This window comes from Theobroma cacao, chromosome 3 (genome assembly GCF_053813885.1).
Source record: "Theobroma cacao isolate CCN51 chromosome 3, ASM5381388v1, whole genome shotgun sequence".
NCBI lineage: Eukaryota > Viridiplantae > Streptophyta > Magnoliopsida > Malvales > Malvaceae > Theobroma > Theobroma cacao.
The window spans coordinates 33,813,319-33,830,941 of NC_142641.1; the positions used below are offsets into that span (position 1 = coordinate 33,813,319).

At 33.5% G+C, this 17,623-nt stretch overlaps 3 protein-coding genes and 1 long non-coding RNA gene across 5 annotated transcripts; 1 reads left to right on the top strand and 3 right to left on the bottom strand.

Annotated features, from left to right (window-relative positions):
• Positions 1-540: 540 nt before the first annotated feature.
• Positions 541-3,033, bottom strand: TOM5 (mitochondrial import receptor subunit TOM5-like protein). Its single transcript, XM_007037521.3, has 2 exons — positions 2,796-3,033; positions 541-898 (listed from the first exon to the last, which is right to left on the bottom strand). The coding sequence occupies exons 1-2, from the start codon at positions 2,880-2,882 to the stop codon at positions 821-823; spliced, it is 165 nt and encodes a 54-aa protein (XP_007037583.1). The 5' UTR covers positions 2,883-3,033; the 3' UTR covers positions 541-820.
• Positions 3,034-3,435: 402 nt separating this feature from the next.
• Positions 3,436-4,518, top strand: LOC18604847 (wiskott-aldrich syndrome family protein, putative (DUF1118)). The gene is made up of 2 exons (XM_007037522.3): positions 3,436-3,709; positions 4,082-4,518. The coding sequence occupies exons 1-2, from the start codon at positions 3,542-3,544 to the stop codon at positions 4,508-4,510; spliced, it is 597 nt and encodes a 198-aa protein (XP_007037584.1). The 5' UTR covers positions 3,436-3,541; the 3' UTR covers positions 4,511-4,518.
• Positions 4,519-4,895: 377 nt separating this feature from the next.
• Positions 4,896-10,176, bottom strand: LOC18604848 (Nuclear transport factor 2 (NTF2) family protein with RNA binding (RRM-RBD-RNP motifs) domain-containing protein). 2 transcript variants are annotated; one of them, XM_007037524.3, is made up of 9 exons: positions 10,042-10,176; positions 9,152-9,337; positions 8,425-8,722; positions 8,111-8,337; positions 7,838-8,012; positions 7,470-7,591; positions 7,308-7,367; positions 5,999-6,062; positions 4,896-5,423 (listed from the first exon to the last, which is right to left on the bottom strand). In XM_007037524.3, exons 2-9 carry the CDS (start codon positions 9,335-9,337, stop codon positions 5,197-5,199), a joined length of 1,359 nt encoding a protein of 452 aa, XP_007037586.1. In that variant the 5' UTR covers positions 10,042-10,176; the 3' UTR covers positions 4,896-5,196. The 2 variants fall into 2 exon arrangements, with proteins under 2 accessions (XP_007037586.1, XP_017973494.1); XM_018118005.2 differs by having other exon boundaries at positions 7,308-7,370.
• Positions 10,177-15,593: 5,417 nt separating this feature from the next.
• LOC18604850 (uncharacterized) lies at positions 15,594-17,623 on the bottom strand. Its single transcript, XR_001926945.2, has 3 exons — positions 17,409-17,623; positions 17,272-17,333; positions 15,594-15,889 (listed from the first exon to the last, which is right to left on the bottom strand). It is a non-coding gene; the product is annotated as an uncharacterized LOC18604850 (long non-coding RNA).

The following is a 17,623-nucleotide window of genomic DNA, read 5'->3' on the forward strand; positions in this document are numbered from 1 at the left end:
GTCAAAATCAAGCTAAGTTGGTTTGGTTTGAATAATGAGACAGCATTATAGTTCATAATATGATTTAATAAATTAAAAAACCTAATGAACTTTCATATGGACTAAAGGACAGAACACACGAGTGTACTATAGACGCAAGTTGTGCATGAGCTGGGAACTAGTGCTGTGGAGGGAGAATCCTGCTTTAGATATTTCCGACGTGTAAAGCATGCATTTGATAGCTAAGTTGAAGTAAAGTTTAAGTTGTGTGGGCAGATTTGTCGATTTTGGTTGGCCTCAACTAGTCACTTCAAATGTTTCAAGCCAAGTGGGGAAATAAACAGTGGAGTAAAATTTCGGTCGGACATAACCATAAGCTTCCCTCAGATTTATACTTTATAAAGTACCAAAAAACCAAACAAATTGAGAAATAAATGTTGCTGCTTCATCCACCAACATTGTTGGATTAGACTTAGAACACAACAACTGACATCTTAGGGAAGCTATCTAATCTTCTATGACGAATTAACAGGCATACATGCATCAGAGGTCTATAACAAATCATCCAAAGCAATTTCAGCATTCATCAGAATCAGCGCATTTCATTCAATTCCACAACATTTAGAAGCATATATTACCATGCTAAATAAAAGTTACTAAAAATGTTTGAAATCATCAACTGAGCATATCAGAGGGGAGATTGTCAAGTGGTTTCCTAAATTTCATCCACAAAAGTAACAAATGCATGCATTTCCAAATAGCTGTGGCGTAGAAGACTATGGCATGCCATCACAGTAACAGAATATGAGATTAATCAGATCTTAATCCATCCTTTAATTCCTTATATCGCCATAAGATCACCATAATTGCGCATTAGAAAAATGGATCCAGCAAAGAGCCCAGCAGCTCGCAGCAGTTTCTGCATATGGGGGTGAAAAACATACTTTATTTTTCAGGATACAAATCAATCTGTTAACATACATGAAAGTACAGATCAAACAAGTGATTGTACACAGCAACTTGTGAAGAGAACTTACATTTCAGGTAAAAGCAACTAATAAAATGAGTTGGTAACAGAAACCTTTTAAAGCATGTTCAAGTTCCACTACTGCCCTGAAGAGTACTTTTTCTCTAAAGAATATTGTGAATAAAAGGCAAAAGTGTAGGCACATTACAAGTGTCATAGAATAAGAGTTGAACTGTTACACATTTCAGATGTATAAGGGACCTATTCTCTTGATGTCACTCATAAATCCCTAAACAATCAAATTCTTGTTTTTAAAACCTAAGTGATTGGGTCAACAAAAAAGAAATCAATAACTTAATCCTTACAGCAAAAGTCTAAACTCCTTCAAGCAATTTGAGCAACATTTTTTCTGCAGTCAAAATTGACCACAACAAATAATGCCCATCTTAAATGAACAGTAATTTAAGTCTGATCATGCTGGTGCCAATAAGCTATGAGCCTATAGCACTGCCCATAAGCTCTCCACACATATTTGATCACCCCCCCACCAAGCCCATAGAAGTCAGAAGTATGGAGGACGAACGCCATAACATTGACCATTAGAACAGGAAAGGCTGGTTAAGGGTCAAAACTTCAGAAGGGAAAAAGGAAGAAATTCAAATGCTACAGCCAATAGGCTGCTCATTCACCAACAGATAAATGTAAATTGACCTATCATTCTGCAATGCTACATTCTTGATGTCTGATGTCTATTCCTCAAGCCTTTCATAGGACCCTTTCTCCTATTTAATATTCTTTACACCTTCTAGCATATTTGAGAGAAAATGAAGAGAAAATCAAATGACATCCATTTTGCTTTATGTAAATTTTCTCAGAATGTTTGTAATCAATTTGGGAGAGAAGATAGCATCTGTTAAAGCTTTTCACTCAAAACCATCTTCTGAAAACTTTCCAGCTTGTAAAGCTTGGAGATCACTTTCTTTCAAATAACTTCAAGGAAAGTGTCCAACAAAACCAATGAGGCCTGAGATGATAATCAACTGGATACATCAGTCAGCCACAAAACCCATTGCTTGCCCCATGAATGGAAAATAAAGAAAAATTATGCAAACAACAAAACCAACGAATGGAGGCATTAGTTATCCTCCACAAAACTTCTCTCCTCATTTTGTTCATGCCCAAAGACTTTTCTCCAGCGTCTATAAAATTGTCTTAGTTTCATCTGTTGTTGCATGCAATATTCACCAACAATTTGCACCTTTGGGAACACTTTCCACTCCTCTCTACTTCTTCAACCAATCCACGACTTCAATAAAGAACTAAGATACAACAGTGACAGATACATTCATATAATCAACTAACCATAACTGGGTTAAGTCATAGCAATTCATTTGGATGAGGGTCATGCCTAAACAGCTAAGACACTGATAGCTAACTAAATCGAACACTAACACTCTAGTGTCCCAAGAGCTCATGTTCTATACATTTTTTGTGCACAGATTATTATATTTTCCAAGGTCCCAAATAATGAAATATTCCAAACTTTCCATAAACTAAGAATTAATTCTAGCTTTGTGATCCTTTTATGGATGCCAATAAGTTAAATTCTTCAAAACCAAAATATTCATATTCTTCCCCGTTTCTTTCCTTTCTTCTCTTTGTTTCGTTTCCTAGATCAATGGAGTAACAATCCAATTTCTAAACAAACGCCCATAAACCAAAAACCAGAAAAACAGAATCATGATCAAAATCATAATATAATCCAACTAAATCAAACGACAGACCCCCAAAAAAAAAAAAGCTGAAAACCATGAAAGGAAAAAAATAAAAGAGAAATATAATGAAATACCATGTTGAGAGCCCACTTTTCTTCATCGTGGACCTGAGAGTGCCAGAAGGCTTTGACCTTATCGATAGAGATCACGGGATCCGCCATTGATGCTTTGAAGAAAATGTTTTTTTTTTTTTTTTGGTTTGGCCTTTGAAATCCGAGGGGTGTCGTGTGTTCCTCTTTGTTGGGGTTTAGGGTTTCGTTGTACAGAGAACGGAGCAGCCCTTTTTTAACTCTAATTAACACGTGGGGAAAGCAATTAGTTCAGTTCTTAATTATAATTTCAACAAATTACTATATTTGCTAAAGTTATAAATGAAAATAATTTCCATTTTTTCTATTTTCAATTTTAATAGGACAAAAAACCTTTTTTTAAAATATTTTTTTGAATTTAAAATCAACCTTTTTTTTTTAGTGGAATTTCATTTATAATAGTATTATTGATTTTTTTTTTAAAAGAAAATAGGGGGATAGGAATGGCCTCCTTGACTGAAGAACAGATTTCCACCAAACCATGGCCATAAGAAAATTGGAAAATGACTCCTACGTCCTACCAGAGTTCCAAATAGCCTCCTGATTCAGCAACATGCAAATAGAGTAGCCAACCATTGACTGCCACATGGATACCCAACCTCCCAAAGCCAATCCATGATCCTCTGTGTCCATTCATTTCAGGGGCTGGTGCTTTCAGGAAACAAGGCCTCTTTTTCCAAGCAAAAATCCCCAGAGACACAGAGAGAAAGACTTTCAGAAGAAAAACTGACATGGAGGCCACAGCTGTTTATAGCAGCAAAGGAAGTCCATTTGTCTGTTCCTCCAGGATAGCAAAGCCCAAACCACAAAATTCTGCTACTTCCTCACCCTTTCGCATTCAATCCATGGCAACACAGAAACCCTTGCCTTCTGTTGCCAAAACAGTTGGCTCTAGAAAGGTCAGTTCCTTTCAATCCCCATATGCTTTTGGATATTACTGTTTCCTGGCTTCACTCCTGATAGTTTCAATGGCTTAATTTGACTTCAACAAGTTACTGTTTTGAGTAATGGCTTAATAAATGGTAACTTCTGTCACTGCTCCTGCCTAAATTCCTTGTTCTCGTCTCTCTAAGCTGATTAAATGTCAGAGTAATGTGGCTAAATTATATATATTGCTTTCAGTTGTTTGTAACACCTTAATGATTGCTAGTAATGACTTCCTTAGAAGAGAGAACTGATGATAAGGTTGGAATAAACCTGAATTCCATGAATCTGTCCCCTAGCTAATAGAATTATCAACAATCACAAAGCTTCTAAGTTGATGAATGCAGAGCTCGAACTCAACCGTTTTCCCGCTTGGCGAGCCAGGGCCACGGAACAGCCCTGTGGCCGCACCACCAGTGAAGCTACTGACAAATGTGGAGAAACTGAAACTGCTAACCAAAGCTGAGAAAGCCGGTCTGCTATCAGCGGCCGAGAAGTTTGGGCTATCTCTATCTTCGATAGAGAAACTAGGTCTCCTCTCCAAGGCGGAAGAGTTTGGAGTGTTGTCGGCAGCAACAGACCCTGGAACTCCAGGGGCACTCTTGACGCTCAGCTTGGGGTTACTGCTTTTGGGTCCTTCATGTGTTTACCTTGTGCCTGAGGACAACCTCGGGGAAGTGGTGTTGCAGGTTGTGGTGGCTCTAATCTGTGTAGCCGGTGGATCAGCAGCTTTTGCTGCATGGAACCTTGTATCTAACTTGCAGAAATCAAACTAAATTTGGTATCCAACTTGCAGACATAACGGAAACTCCCCAATAAAAGTAATGGTTTATGGTATAATCTTTGAGTAGGGGCTTCCATGTTCTGTGATATCATTGCAAGTTCTGCGTTTGGGACTAACAGAATATAATTGCAAAAAACTCATGCTTCTTTATTAGATCTTAGTCAGTGAGCAGCAAAATCACAAAGGAATGCTTAATCAAACTCCCAAGTCATGAGACCAATGAGAAATGCGCAGATACACCTTGAAAACTTGAAGAAATTCCCAGAGATGCGACGTTTAGCAACACCAACGTGCCTGGTCAAACTTCCAGCGATTATGGTTAATTCACTGAAGCAGTCATTTCAATTTTTCATGTAAATGTGCGTAATGAGGAAAGGTTTAGAGGTGAAAGATCACATCATGATAATACCAAAAATTTTGATCAAAGAATCCTTAATACATACTTGAACAAAACACCTTTTCCCTATGTCACGTAAGCTTTATGAGATGCCTCAAAGGGAGGGAGGAAAAAAGAGTTCAGAAGAAAATAAAATCCCAATGGTCTCCTCATAAACAGTTGCACTTATGAAAATTAAAAACTTGAATCCTTAGTCCCTTCGTTCCCTTCGTTTATACTGTAAAAAAAAATCATCCGGTCACTTTCTCAGCTAACGTCCAAGTAGAAACAGAATCATGCTTTCACCCCCCACCTTGACGGCCACCCCTTCCATTATGATTAGCCCGCTGATAATTATCTCCATTGCGTCCACCTGAACCCTTAGGTCGTCCTGAAAACTCACCCTGGTTTCTAAATTCATTCCTGCCATAGCCTCCTCGGCCACCACCAAGGTTCCCTCGAACCCTGAAACTGTCACTCCGGAAGCCACCTTTACCTGAAGAATACCTTGCTCTCCCACTGCTACCAACTGCAAAAAGCAGCACTTTTCTCAGGTTATTATCCTAATGTCAAACTTGCCTTCAAGTCCTCGCAACTTGAAAGAAATGAGAATAACAAAAAATTATTGGAAGAAAATGCATTTAAAAAGAAACAATTTTTTTTGCTTATTGGTAGCCTGATTATATTCAGACAGTATCACTTTCAAGTTTCAAACTTCCATCCAAATTAGCTGAAACTATTAGATGGAAATTCCTGATTATATGGAGTATTTGCAAGAAAGTTTGATAAGAACAAAGATGAGGAACAACACCCCCCTCCCCAATAAGAAATAACCATTACATATCTCTGTTAGTAACCAAACAAATGTGACCAAGGGTTAAAATTACTACAACAAACTAAGTCTTTTCTCACTATGTCTGGCCTGCTTTATGGATCATATTGAGCCATAGTGACCTATTTGAGACCATATCTTTCCTCAGCTCAGGACTATATTTGATAAACTGAAAGTTCAATTAGGGCAAAATAACAATGTAGGAAAAAAACTGGAATTTTAATAAAATTTCAGCATCTAAAATGCATTCTCCCAACTAAAATTTGAATTACCTCGAGTGTTTGTCCTCTTTTCTTCCACATCAGCTTTACGATCCCCAATTATGATTGGTGAAGCCTGAGATGCAATTAGCACAACCATAAGTTCAAAAATATGCTGACAGAAACACTGATGAGGCAGATTGAAATTAACACGAAGAATATTTCAAATCATCATGCAGTTGGTGACAAAGAAATATGCTTAAGCTTCTACCAGGATAATTTGAGGTTGGATATACAAAAAGCTGTTAACAAACAATGATATCACATTGAAGATAAAGAAACAAGATGAGATGAAAATCATATTAAAATAAAATACCTACAATCTGTTTAAACAGAGAAGCCGTCAAAGAAATGGTCATTTCTTTAAGTTTTCAGTACAACACCCCACCTTTAAGAGAAACCATGAGTAGTGAATCTGGTCTCAACTTGACTGTGATATTCTTGATATTAATTACACAGTTCACATAGAAAGCGTTATCTGAATTTCAATTACATCTCCATAATTTCAACGTAAAATCGAGGACCCTGACTAATATCATGGTTAAGTTTTGCAACAAAAACTCTGATGCAGTTGAGAGAGATGCAAAAAATAAGAGATGACATGGGTAATTAAGATTTAAGACCTTCTAGCTGTAGACCGTGTAAATCCATTCATGTGAAATTTTTATGACCTCCATAAAACACAAGTTAAAGTTTAATTGGTTTAAGCTTTCAATTTTCCAACTTAATTCAACAAGGCTACGAATTTGTTACAACCTGAAAAATGAATTAATATGAGGTTAAGAAAAATATCAGATGTAAATGTACAAAAAACAATACAAGGTACCTGTTTCATGTCTATAGAATGTCCAAAAGTAACAGAAGAATGAAAGGAGACATGGTGGAATTAATCTTTCAGACCAGCTGACCTAATTACCTACACAAAAGGTAGGGTTTTCTTGAAGACGGTTCTAGATAAAGTCCTCTAATCAGATACTGTTTGAGTGACCAAAAACCCACATGCAGGTAATCTCATCCAATTATACTGTCACTTAAAAGAAATTGATCTTGTTTTGGGTTTTATTTCTTGTTTCTTATTTTCTAACTTAGTAGTATTTGTTATTAATTAGAGGATGGAGGGGTGGTGACATAATTCTAAACTTGAAGAGAGTTTGTTTCAGTTCACCATTAGAGTAAACTTGCACTAGTTGTTAAGAGGAATAACTTAACAGAACTTGCCAGACATATAGCATGTATTTAGTGATTGAATAGAAGAGTGACTCATGATGGTGTTAATACTGCACCTTATTCATAACAGGAAATAAAAGGTACGAGACAATACCTCAAGTGCACTCTGCACTGAACTGGCCATCTCAAATTCAACAAAACCAAAAGTGAATCCCTGCTGCAGGAGGCAAGAAATACACAAAACAGTAAGAACTGAGAACTTGAGCTAGAAATGTCAACTAAGAATGAGATGCCAAATTGATATGTTAATCAAAACCTTATTAGTTCTGACTTGGATGCCATTGCGCTTAATGGGCCCAAATTTTTTAAATGCCTCCTCAAGTTGTGCAGGCATTGCAGCGTAAGGCAAATTTCGTACATATATGGAGTGTCCTTCAGCTTTGGTAAGAACAAATAAATGAGCCTTATATTTTAAAACAAGAAAGAATATGCATCAAGATATCTCAGAGATGAAAATACAGATGACATAACATTAACCATGCCAAACCATGTATGCCTCCTTTACCTGTTTTAACAATATGTTTATTCGTTAAAATATAAACGATGTGGATCTAACTTCACCATGAAGAGAACAAATGTGCTTCTATTAACATGCAAGCATGCAGTAAATAAGTTAGCAATTACCTTCCTCATTGTCATTACTACTTTCAGGTGCATTGTCACTGTTAGGTACTGCTGCCTCTGGTGCTGGAGCAGGTTTTGCAGAAGCAATTGACTGTTGGTCTGCAGGTGCCGCCCTCACATTATTGCTAGGAACATAGACTGGAGTAGATGCTGTATTACTTTTCATTACTTTGACCTAATATGTAATTCAGTATGTTCAGCAAAACATAAAAAAAAAAAAAAAAAACCACCAAAACAAGAATGGAAAAAGAAAAAATATTAATGTTAACTGACAATTGAAGCATATGATTGCTTTGGAGCATCCTCTATAACCACAGGAACTGAATCAACAGTGGCAACACTCTCATTCTGACTCGCAACGTTTTGGGGTACAAAAACCTCTTCCTCAATTACTGATCCTTCCTCCTTATCTGAGGGGTCACAAACTTCAGCACCATTACTAATATCTTCCACTTCTTCGTGAGTCACTGGGTCCACCACAAGAGGATCATAAGTGGGCTCTGAAAGCAAAAGTTAAAGCAATTCCATGATTTGAGTGTAAAGCAAATACAACCATAATGCATGATAAGAAAAGAACCAGGCCAAACCTGGTTCTGGTGTCAAGGCAGATGTTGAAGCCTGTTCACTGACGCCATTAACTGGAACAGAGTTGTGCAACTCTTTCTCTTCAACGTATCTGAGAACATCATTTAAGACAAAGTAGCCTTTGTCTTGTGGAGCTAGAAAGAAGGTTTGTGTGAATTTCTTTCTCACATTGTCCTTCCCAGTTAAGCATCCAGTCACCAATACAATCACCCCTTTCTCAAACGAGTCCTGAGCATCTGCAGTTTTTATCTCTGCTGTATAGTCCTCATAATTCAGCGATAGTACCTTCTCATTGATTGCCTGCTCCAAAGCAAATATCAACACACTAGTCACTTAAACCATTTTCAAGCTAAGTTATAGTTTTAAGAAAATGTCTATCCAAGTCTATCAAATTTAATAATTCTTATACTGCATCAAATATCAGAGTCTCCAGAAACATACACTTGAAAAAATTCCATTACTACAGTTACGTGCATGCATCTCATAAACATACAAAGCTTCACCCAAGGTTTCCCTTGTTTTCTGCACCTTTCTAAGTTAACTTTCCAATAAAAATTATTAATATTCTCAGCAATTATCCTCAACAACTTGTTATCAACTTAGTCTAACTGCTCCATCTCCTGCATGAAACAGGATTCAAGCCAACAGGAATAACCAAGGTCCAAAAGGAAAGAGGCTATGTACTCAAGTATACATATTGGAAATAATTTTAATGTCTAACAAACTTACTTGCATGGTTGTTACTGTTGTCATGTTGCCATCCTTATCTGGCCGACTTAAACAACTTGAATCTTGATAAAATCTATGCACCAGATTCGGCGAATGGTGAAGAATATGGTAATACTGCTCCACAAAAGCATTTCCAACAACTTGAGCACTGGGAGGATTGGCAGGACTTCCTTCCTGCATGGCCATCTGCAAATAGTTTCAAGAAATCAATTTATAGAAATGCAAATAGAGACAACCAGCTACATGATTACAATGAAAAATAAGGATTGCTGCCCCATCTTTCATGAGAACCAAAAGAAACATGAAAGAAAAATACTTCTTGTAAGTAATGATCACATAGAGGTAAAGATCAACAAAACGTTTACACAGCACAAAAACATAGAAAGCTAAACGAATGGAAACTAAGATATTCAACCGCCTACATAACTTTGACTGATAAAAGGTAGAACATGAAGACCTAGAGATGGAAGAAACAGACGCTTTTCACCATCAAGCCTGGTTTATTAGTCTAAGAAATGTTTATATTAAGAATATAGTAATTTAATAGTTCTCTATGTAAGTGTTCAACCATTAAATACTATACTAACAATAACCAGAAAAACCCAAAATTGAAAATAAATTCTTTTAAATAAAAGCCATAGCTCTTTATATCTAAATACAATTAAGACAGTGAAAACAAACCCTTTAATCAAAAAACAGAAACAAGGAAAACCCAAAAAAATCCCTTTATAGAAATGAAGACTACGAAGCAGATTTAACAACCAAACTCAACTGAAAGGCACGATCTTGAGGGTAATTAGCAGATCAATCAAATACTGTGCCTATAGCTATAACGATCAAACGGAGATCAATTGGAATAAAATATATGGGAAAAGTAAGATCAGAAGCACCTGATTCGTGAGTGATTGGAGCTTAAGAGGAGAGATCTGCGAGGTTAGAAAAAAAGCAGAGAGAGAAGCCCAAAGGTAGAGACAGTAGGCGTGCGAAGCAGGAAATGTAAGTGACAATAGCAAGGCCAATGATACTGAAATAAAAATATTAAAATCGTTTTTTTTTTTTCTCTTTATGCTCTTTTTAATTATAAACCAAAAACAGAAAATAGATTCCCTTTCTTCGGAAACTAATATGGTGCCCCGCTTTGCGGCAGGTATTTTTTTTTTAAAAAGAAAAATTTTAAAGTGAATCATAATTTTTTTTAAATCTTTTGAAGACAATAATAATGAACTAAATTAGATTAATTAAAGAATGATTCCTCAATTTGAATAATAAATTTACAATTAATTATAATCAGTGATAATCTTTAATACCTATCGTTATTGTTTTCCTAAAATTTATGGAGAAATTGTTGAAATTTTATTAACAAATCCCCACGTTATGAAGCACCATTTTCTTCAATTTTTTTTACTTTTAAAATACAAATTAATTCATCAAAATGTTTATATTCAATTTTTTTCATTATATAAAATAACAGTAAAAATGTAGTGATTCAATTTAATTAACCAAAATATGAATTAATATTTGATGTACTGACTTCTATACATTGTTAAGCCACCAAATTTTCACACTTTATTAATGAGGTAAAAAGAAAAACTTCAAAGAGCTTAACAATAAATATTGAAAAGATTTTATTAATTAATTAAAAATAAAATATTTGGATTTTTTTTCAAATCAGAGTCACATTTTTTTCTTCTTCTTCACCAAGCCATTTAAAATGTTTTCTTTTTCTTCTTATCCAAAATGATATAAAATTAGATTTAATAAAATTGTGCAACTTTAAGAGTAAGAGTAAGAGTATAATCAAAGTAATTTTTACTTGTTGATTTTAGTTATATATTTTTCCAAGTGAACTTTACATTTAATTTAGGGTTATATGCATTCTTTTTTGTTTGTTAGTTGGGTGTTATTTGGTTGTTGACTAATATGAATCGTTATCGAGTTGGAATGCTGATGGATTTTGTCTCATAGCATGTTCTTTCATTATTCATGAATTTACGATCACCCATGATGAAACATTTATCCCTAATTCTTAGTTGTACATCATAAATCGCATATTTTTATGATCCTTACTTAAAACCACTTACAACTTCTGTCAAGTTTTAAGTTTTAGCGATAAAGTAAGGTATTTAATGCATTTTATAATTCTATATTTGCGTTCATCTGGGATATAATTTTAGCCTATTTAGTTGTCTTTTTCTTTTAATAGCCCAGACTATTTAGATCTTAGCTGCTATTTTCTGGGAGCTTTGCATGCCTTTATTAGCAGTTAGGACCATTAGGATAAAAACTTAACTTGTACTTGCAATCATGAAATTTTGTGTGTTAGTGGTCATCCTAATAAGAAAACATAATTTATACTAATATATTCAAGAAATTCCATGGTTTGTGTGTTTACGGTGCATCCAAGATAAGTCATAAACTAGCTAGATAATCTCCTACTTGCTTAATTCTACATTAAAGAAATGATGATTAGGTCTTTTGTCTAGTTTGTGCACATTCTCTATGCAACTAAAGCCTCATCTTTTCACCCCTTTGGTTTTACTTGCTTCCATAAAATGAGGTTTCCTTTTTTAAATTGTTTAGCTTCTTCCTCTCACTTGAATGAACTAAATTCAATCAACAAAAAGTAATTTGGAAATCCAATGACTTCCAAAACAAAATATCCATTGTCTTCTTCAGTTAGCCTTACCAATTTAAAGCACAATTTCTATCAACTATTAAGAAGACTCAGTAAAGATAAAACTTATAGATTAATTCAACTAAAATAGAAATTCAAAATGGCTTTGTTTTGATATAAATATTACAAAATTGATTATGTTTATGGAATTTAAAATTGCTTTGTTTTTCAAACAATAGTTTAGAGTTGACATTAAATTGCATTTGAATATATTGACATTTTTAATTTGAAGCGTATGATGATTGGTTTGTTTGAAGTTTCTTACAATTTTCTTTGTGCTATGCAAACATATTCATTCAAGAAATTGTTATTTTAACTTTTGGAGAACTTATAAAGTTTAGACTGAAATTTTTGAACATAAAATGAACTTTGTGGTTCTTAGTGGAGATTGGGTTTAATTTTACTTAAAATATAATTTTAAATTTTTGTTATAGGTTCATAATGGCAACTCATACTGATGAAGAATTCAATGTGATGGGATTGATCAAGATTATGATTGTGAAAAATTATTAGATTTGAGTGGAAAAAATCATGATGAACATGAGAATGAAAGATTAAATATTCAAGAGGTTTTAGAACCACTTGTCGGAATGGAGTTTCAATAATTGGAAGAGGCTTTTGAGTACTGTACTAAGTATGCAAAGTGTACAAGATTTGGAATTCATAAGCATCGCATAACAAAATCTTGGAAAACATAAGTGATCATCGGACAAGAATTTGTTTGTTCGTAGGAAGGTTATCGTGCAAAAAAAAATCTCGAAAGGGAAGATAGAATTCAAGCACCTCCTGACAAGACAATAGTTGGATGCAAAGCCATAATTTATGTTTCCAAAAAAATGAAGAGAAATGGTTAGTTTCTAGATTCATAAGAGATCATACTCACAAGCTTGATATTCCAAAAATTGCTCAATTTTTATGTGTTCATAGAAAAAGGATATAAACTCAACGGAATTTGATTGGTATGCTTGATGATTTAGGAATTCATTCTAATAAAATCATGTTTTGTTTTAGCTAATGAATTGGGTGGCATTGATATGGTTGGTTTAACTAAACGTGATGTTCAAAGTTATTTGAGTAATAAAAGACAGAAACAGTTTGAAAAAGGAAATGCACAGTTAATGCTTACTTACTTTAAAGAATGTCAGTCCAAGAGTCTGGGATTTTTTTATGCAATACAAATGGATGCGAAAGGTCAACTAGCGAATTATTTTTGGATTGATTTTAGGTCGAGAATGACCTATAAGTATTTTGGTGATGTTGTGGCTTTTGATCCAACCTATATGACAAACATGTATAAAATGCCATTTGTTCCTTTTACTGGAGTTAATCACCACCACCAATCCATTTTATTTAGTTGTGTTTTGTTATGGGATGAGACAGAAGAAACGTTTATTTGGTTATTAAATACTTGGTTAGAAGTAATATTTGGACATCCCCCAAAATCGATTATTACAGATCAAGATACAACCATTGCTAATGTAATTGCAAAGGTTTTGCTGAATATTACACATCATTATTGCATGTGGCAAATTGAAAAAAAATTTCTTGAAAATCTCAATCACGTTTACCACCAATTTGATGATTTCAAGAATAGAATTTTTCAGAGCATTCATTATGCATTAGTTCCAAATGAATGTAAATCAAAATGGGCAGAGATAATTGAGAAGTACAATTTGTAGGAAAATAATTGGTTCAAAAAGTTGTATGCTATTCAAGAAAAATGGATTCCTGCTTATGTACGAAGTAGCTTTTGTGTTAGAATATCTACTACTAAGAGGAATGAAACTATGAACAAATATTTTAAAGATTATGTCAATTCGAGCTCACACACCAATGAGTAAGTTTGTGATTCAATATGAGACGACCCTTGATGAAAAGATACAATAAAGAATAGGAGAAAAATTTCAAAACAATAAATTCAAAACCAATTTTGAAGACATTGTATCCAATGGAGAAAGAAGCTTTAAACAAATACACAAGAAATATGTTCAGAAAATTTCAAGATGAGTTGATTCATTTTCAACAATATGTTGCTGAAAAGATCGTTATAAATGATGACATGTACAAATATATAGTGCATGAGTTTGGCAAAAAGAAACCAGAAAATATTATAACATTTGTTAGCTCATCAATAGCTTGTTGATGTCACATGCTTGAGTTTGTAGGTATCATTTGTTGGCATCAATTGACAGTTCTCATTAAGAAGAAGGTGCACTCATTACCTAACTATTACATTTTAAATCGGTGGAGATGTTAAAAGAGAAGAAGTCGAAAGCATCTTGGATGAGAAACTCAAAAATAATGCTTTTAAGTCTTCAATGATGTTGTTTAATAGTGTCATGATTCATTCTTTGGAGCTTTTAGAAAAAGCTTTAAGATCTTAGAAACATTATGATGTGGCTATTAGAGGTTTGCAATGACTATTTGAAGAGCTTGATGCATTGAAGATTGAAGATGAGAAGACTAGTAGAACCAATGTATTGACAAACAAGAATGGTCATGAAGATGTTGCTTCAAAAGATCATGAGTCACATTTTTTGAGTCAAAATATAACATTGCTTAATCCTTCTCATGTGACTACGAAAGGATGTCCCCAATCTCTAAGAATGAAAGGAGCTTTAAAGTAAAAAAAAATAGTTCAAAAAAATTTTCATTATGCAAACATAAAGGTCATACAAAAAATGTACTTGCCTATTACTAAAACAATCAAGGTAATGTCTTTTATTTTGAAATCTAGTATATATTTTTTTTAATTAATTCAATATGGTTTGTAAGTGCTAAGTATTTTGTTTTTAGACAACTTTAGTATTTTATAACTTTTTTCTTTAATTGTTTTGAAGGTGTCCTAATCAAGAGATAATGTTGAATTTTAATGTTACTAAAAATGTTAATTCTATTTATGCTTATCAAGTAATTCATTACTTTAATAATTCTACCTATTCTTTACTTTGTTTAGACATGTCAATTAAGTTATTTTAAAATTTAAAAGACTAAATTTTTGTAACTAATTCCTTCTTTATCTTATTACAAATATGGATAATGTCAATATTTTTATGTATGTAAGATTCGAGTGCACCTCAAAATTGAAATCAAGGAAAAATGGTTCGTTAATGCTTGATGGATTTAACTATTTGATGCTTATGTAATGTTCAAGTTTTTCATTTGTTTAACATTTTTACTTTTTTCTTAATGCTACCCAAATATTGTTTATAAGTAATGTTCAATTTTCAAATAAGAATTTGGTATCCTTGATTGGTCTCTTGGATTGATTTTGATTTGATCTGTGTATAGGTAAGACGAAGGGTTTGTTCTTTTTTAAGATTTGGGATTTAGGTCTTGTTACGGTGTCAGATAATGAAGTGGACTAAGGCATAGCTATTTTTGTAGCAAAAGGATGTGCATTTTGTGTTTTGTATTTTCGTTTTTTTTTTAAATACTTAATTTGTGAATGGAAGTATGTAAGTGTGTTATTCTCTGTCAATTTAAGGTCAAGATAAAGAAGTGAGCTCAATTGTGAATTGGAAAGAGCTCCAATGTGCTATTAAAATTTTTCTGATCTAGTACTGTTAACAAAACAACTAGGCACAAGACTTGAATTTGGTAGTATAGTAAATAAGTATTTGAAGTCACTGGGGTTTATATTTTAATGTCTTTGGATTTCTCTGTAAAGTCCATTAGGACTAAAATGGGGATTAGATCTCCAAGTTTGTTTACTAGCCTTTTAGTAAAAAGGACAACAGAACAACAATGGACAGAAGTCTAACTTCAATGTTAAAACTGTTTTTTCCTTCAAAAAGATAATCTTGAATTAGTCATCAGATGCAAACACTTACAGAGAAAACATGGGTAGTAATACAAACTAAAACTCTAAAAAATACATATTATCCACTAGTTGTCTTCATACATGAACAAGGCAAGAGTTTTGGAAATCAAACTTTTGGAGTTGAATCATCGAGTGTTCAAAAACATTAATTAGGTTATCAGGCTGAACTGGTGAAGATCACACATTCCAAGCACACTAGCAGCAGAGTCAATAATAACCTCCCATATTTGTATACGCTAACCTTGAGATAAAAAAATTGTAAATATATCAAAATCAATAAAAGTCAATATGCTTTTCAAGTCACCGACATAAAAAAATATAAATAAAATACAAAGCCCATCTTTTATGATTCTAAACTAACATTTTTAACAAAAATGTTAAAATACCAAAAGCAATTTACCTCTTAGCTGTATATTGAAACTACAATTAGTATGAATTATGCCCACCAGTGCAAAGTATAGTACACAAAGATTGCCCTTATTTCTTTCTTTCCTAAAATCTAAAATGTCCACCAGAAAAGGAATTTTAATTTTTGCTTTGACACTTTCAGATCCTAAATGATTTATCCATTAAGAGACGAACTTAGTCCTTAATGCTTTTGCAAACAAACTATGGACAGTGCACTCAGGTTAAACTTATATATTAGTGATAGTAACATACTTTGGGACCATATACAGCATGTTCAATTGTTCTCCAAAGATACTTATGAAGGTGTATGTAATCCTGCTAAAATGCATGAAATAGAAATACTATAGATGTTTTAAATAGAGGTTTCTCAAATCATCAAACAATAATTTAATAACATAATAGTGGCGTAGACTTCAATCCAAAGTATTTTATCATTATTTCCCAACTCAACTAAAAGTTGCCTCAGCTTGGCCTCAACATCAGAATGGACTAGTGTGTGATAGATCCATTGTGCATTTACAGCTAGTCCCTTATTAGTGTTTCTGAAATTGAAATCACAACTCAATCAAAGATGAAGTAGGATAAAAAATTCATAAACTTGACCTTGTGATTGCTAACTTCATAGTGGTTACCTTCAAAGCTGCTAGCTTTGAAAACTTTTATACCTACTAAGACATTTTGGTCACTTACAACTAACTCTACAATCTTGGTAAAGACTTTAGTCCTTCAACAATATCTTACCAAGCTAGTACCATAAGTCTCAATCTTAACGAATTCTCTAGGAAATATCTGAAGTCAACAACCAAGATGCACAAGTATGTAACAAACATTTGCAATAATTTTTGCACTGAACATTTACTATTGAAAAGAAGGTAACAAAAAGTAAAGATAGTTGATTCAAAAGATGACAATATAAAAAATACAGAAGTAGGTAAGACATTATACCATAGCAACCTTATTTCTTCATCGTAAACAATCTAATAAGTCAACAATTTGGAGAAGAAAAGCAAATCCCTTACAACTACAAAGGATTTTTATTTATTGCTTTCATGTCTTTGAATTGAAACTCAATGTGAAAGCATTAAAAAAAATTGAAATGTCAACGTAGTCAAGTAAACTAGACTACAAAGGATTAAAATGGGAACATAAAATTCAACAAATCGAATTTAAACCACCAACATTAACAAACAAAATGAACCCTAAAATTCAGCATACCAAAATTTTGCCCAAAGTTGCTTGAAATGCAGAGTCTACCAAATCTTCCATCCTTTATACACCTACTAAAAAAAAAACAAAAAATGAATACCAAACCAACTAATTAATAGAAAAGAAAAAACAAAATCAAATTTCACCTTTTAAGTCTTGCCGTCGAGTTTGGGTAAATTGATCTCAAGAGTAGTGACCAAATAAGTGACGGGATATTAAACTGAACGTATGAGCACTTGCCAGTCAATCCATGCCTTTCCGTCTTTGGAATCATTTTTTGGTAAGAATAAGGGAGAGCTTAACAAAGAAATTGAAAGAGGCAAAAGAAAAAGAAACTGAAAGAGGGAAAAGAACGTGACTC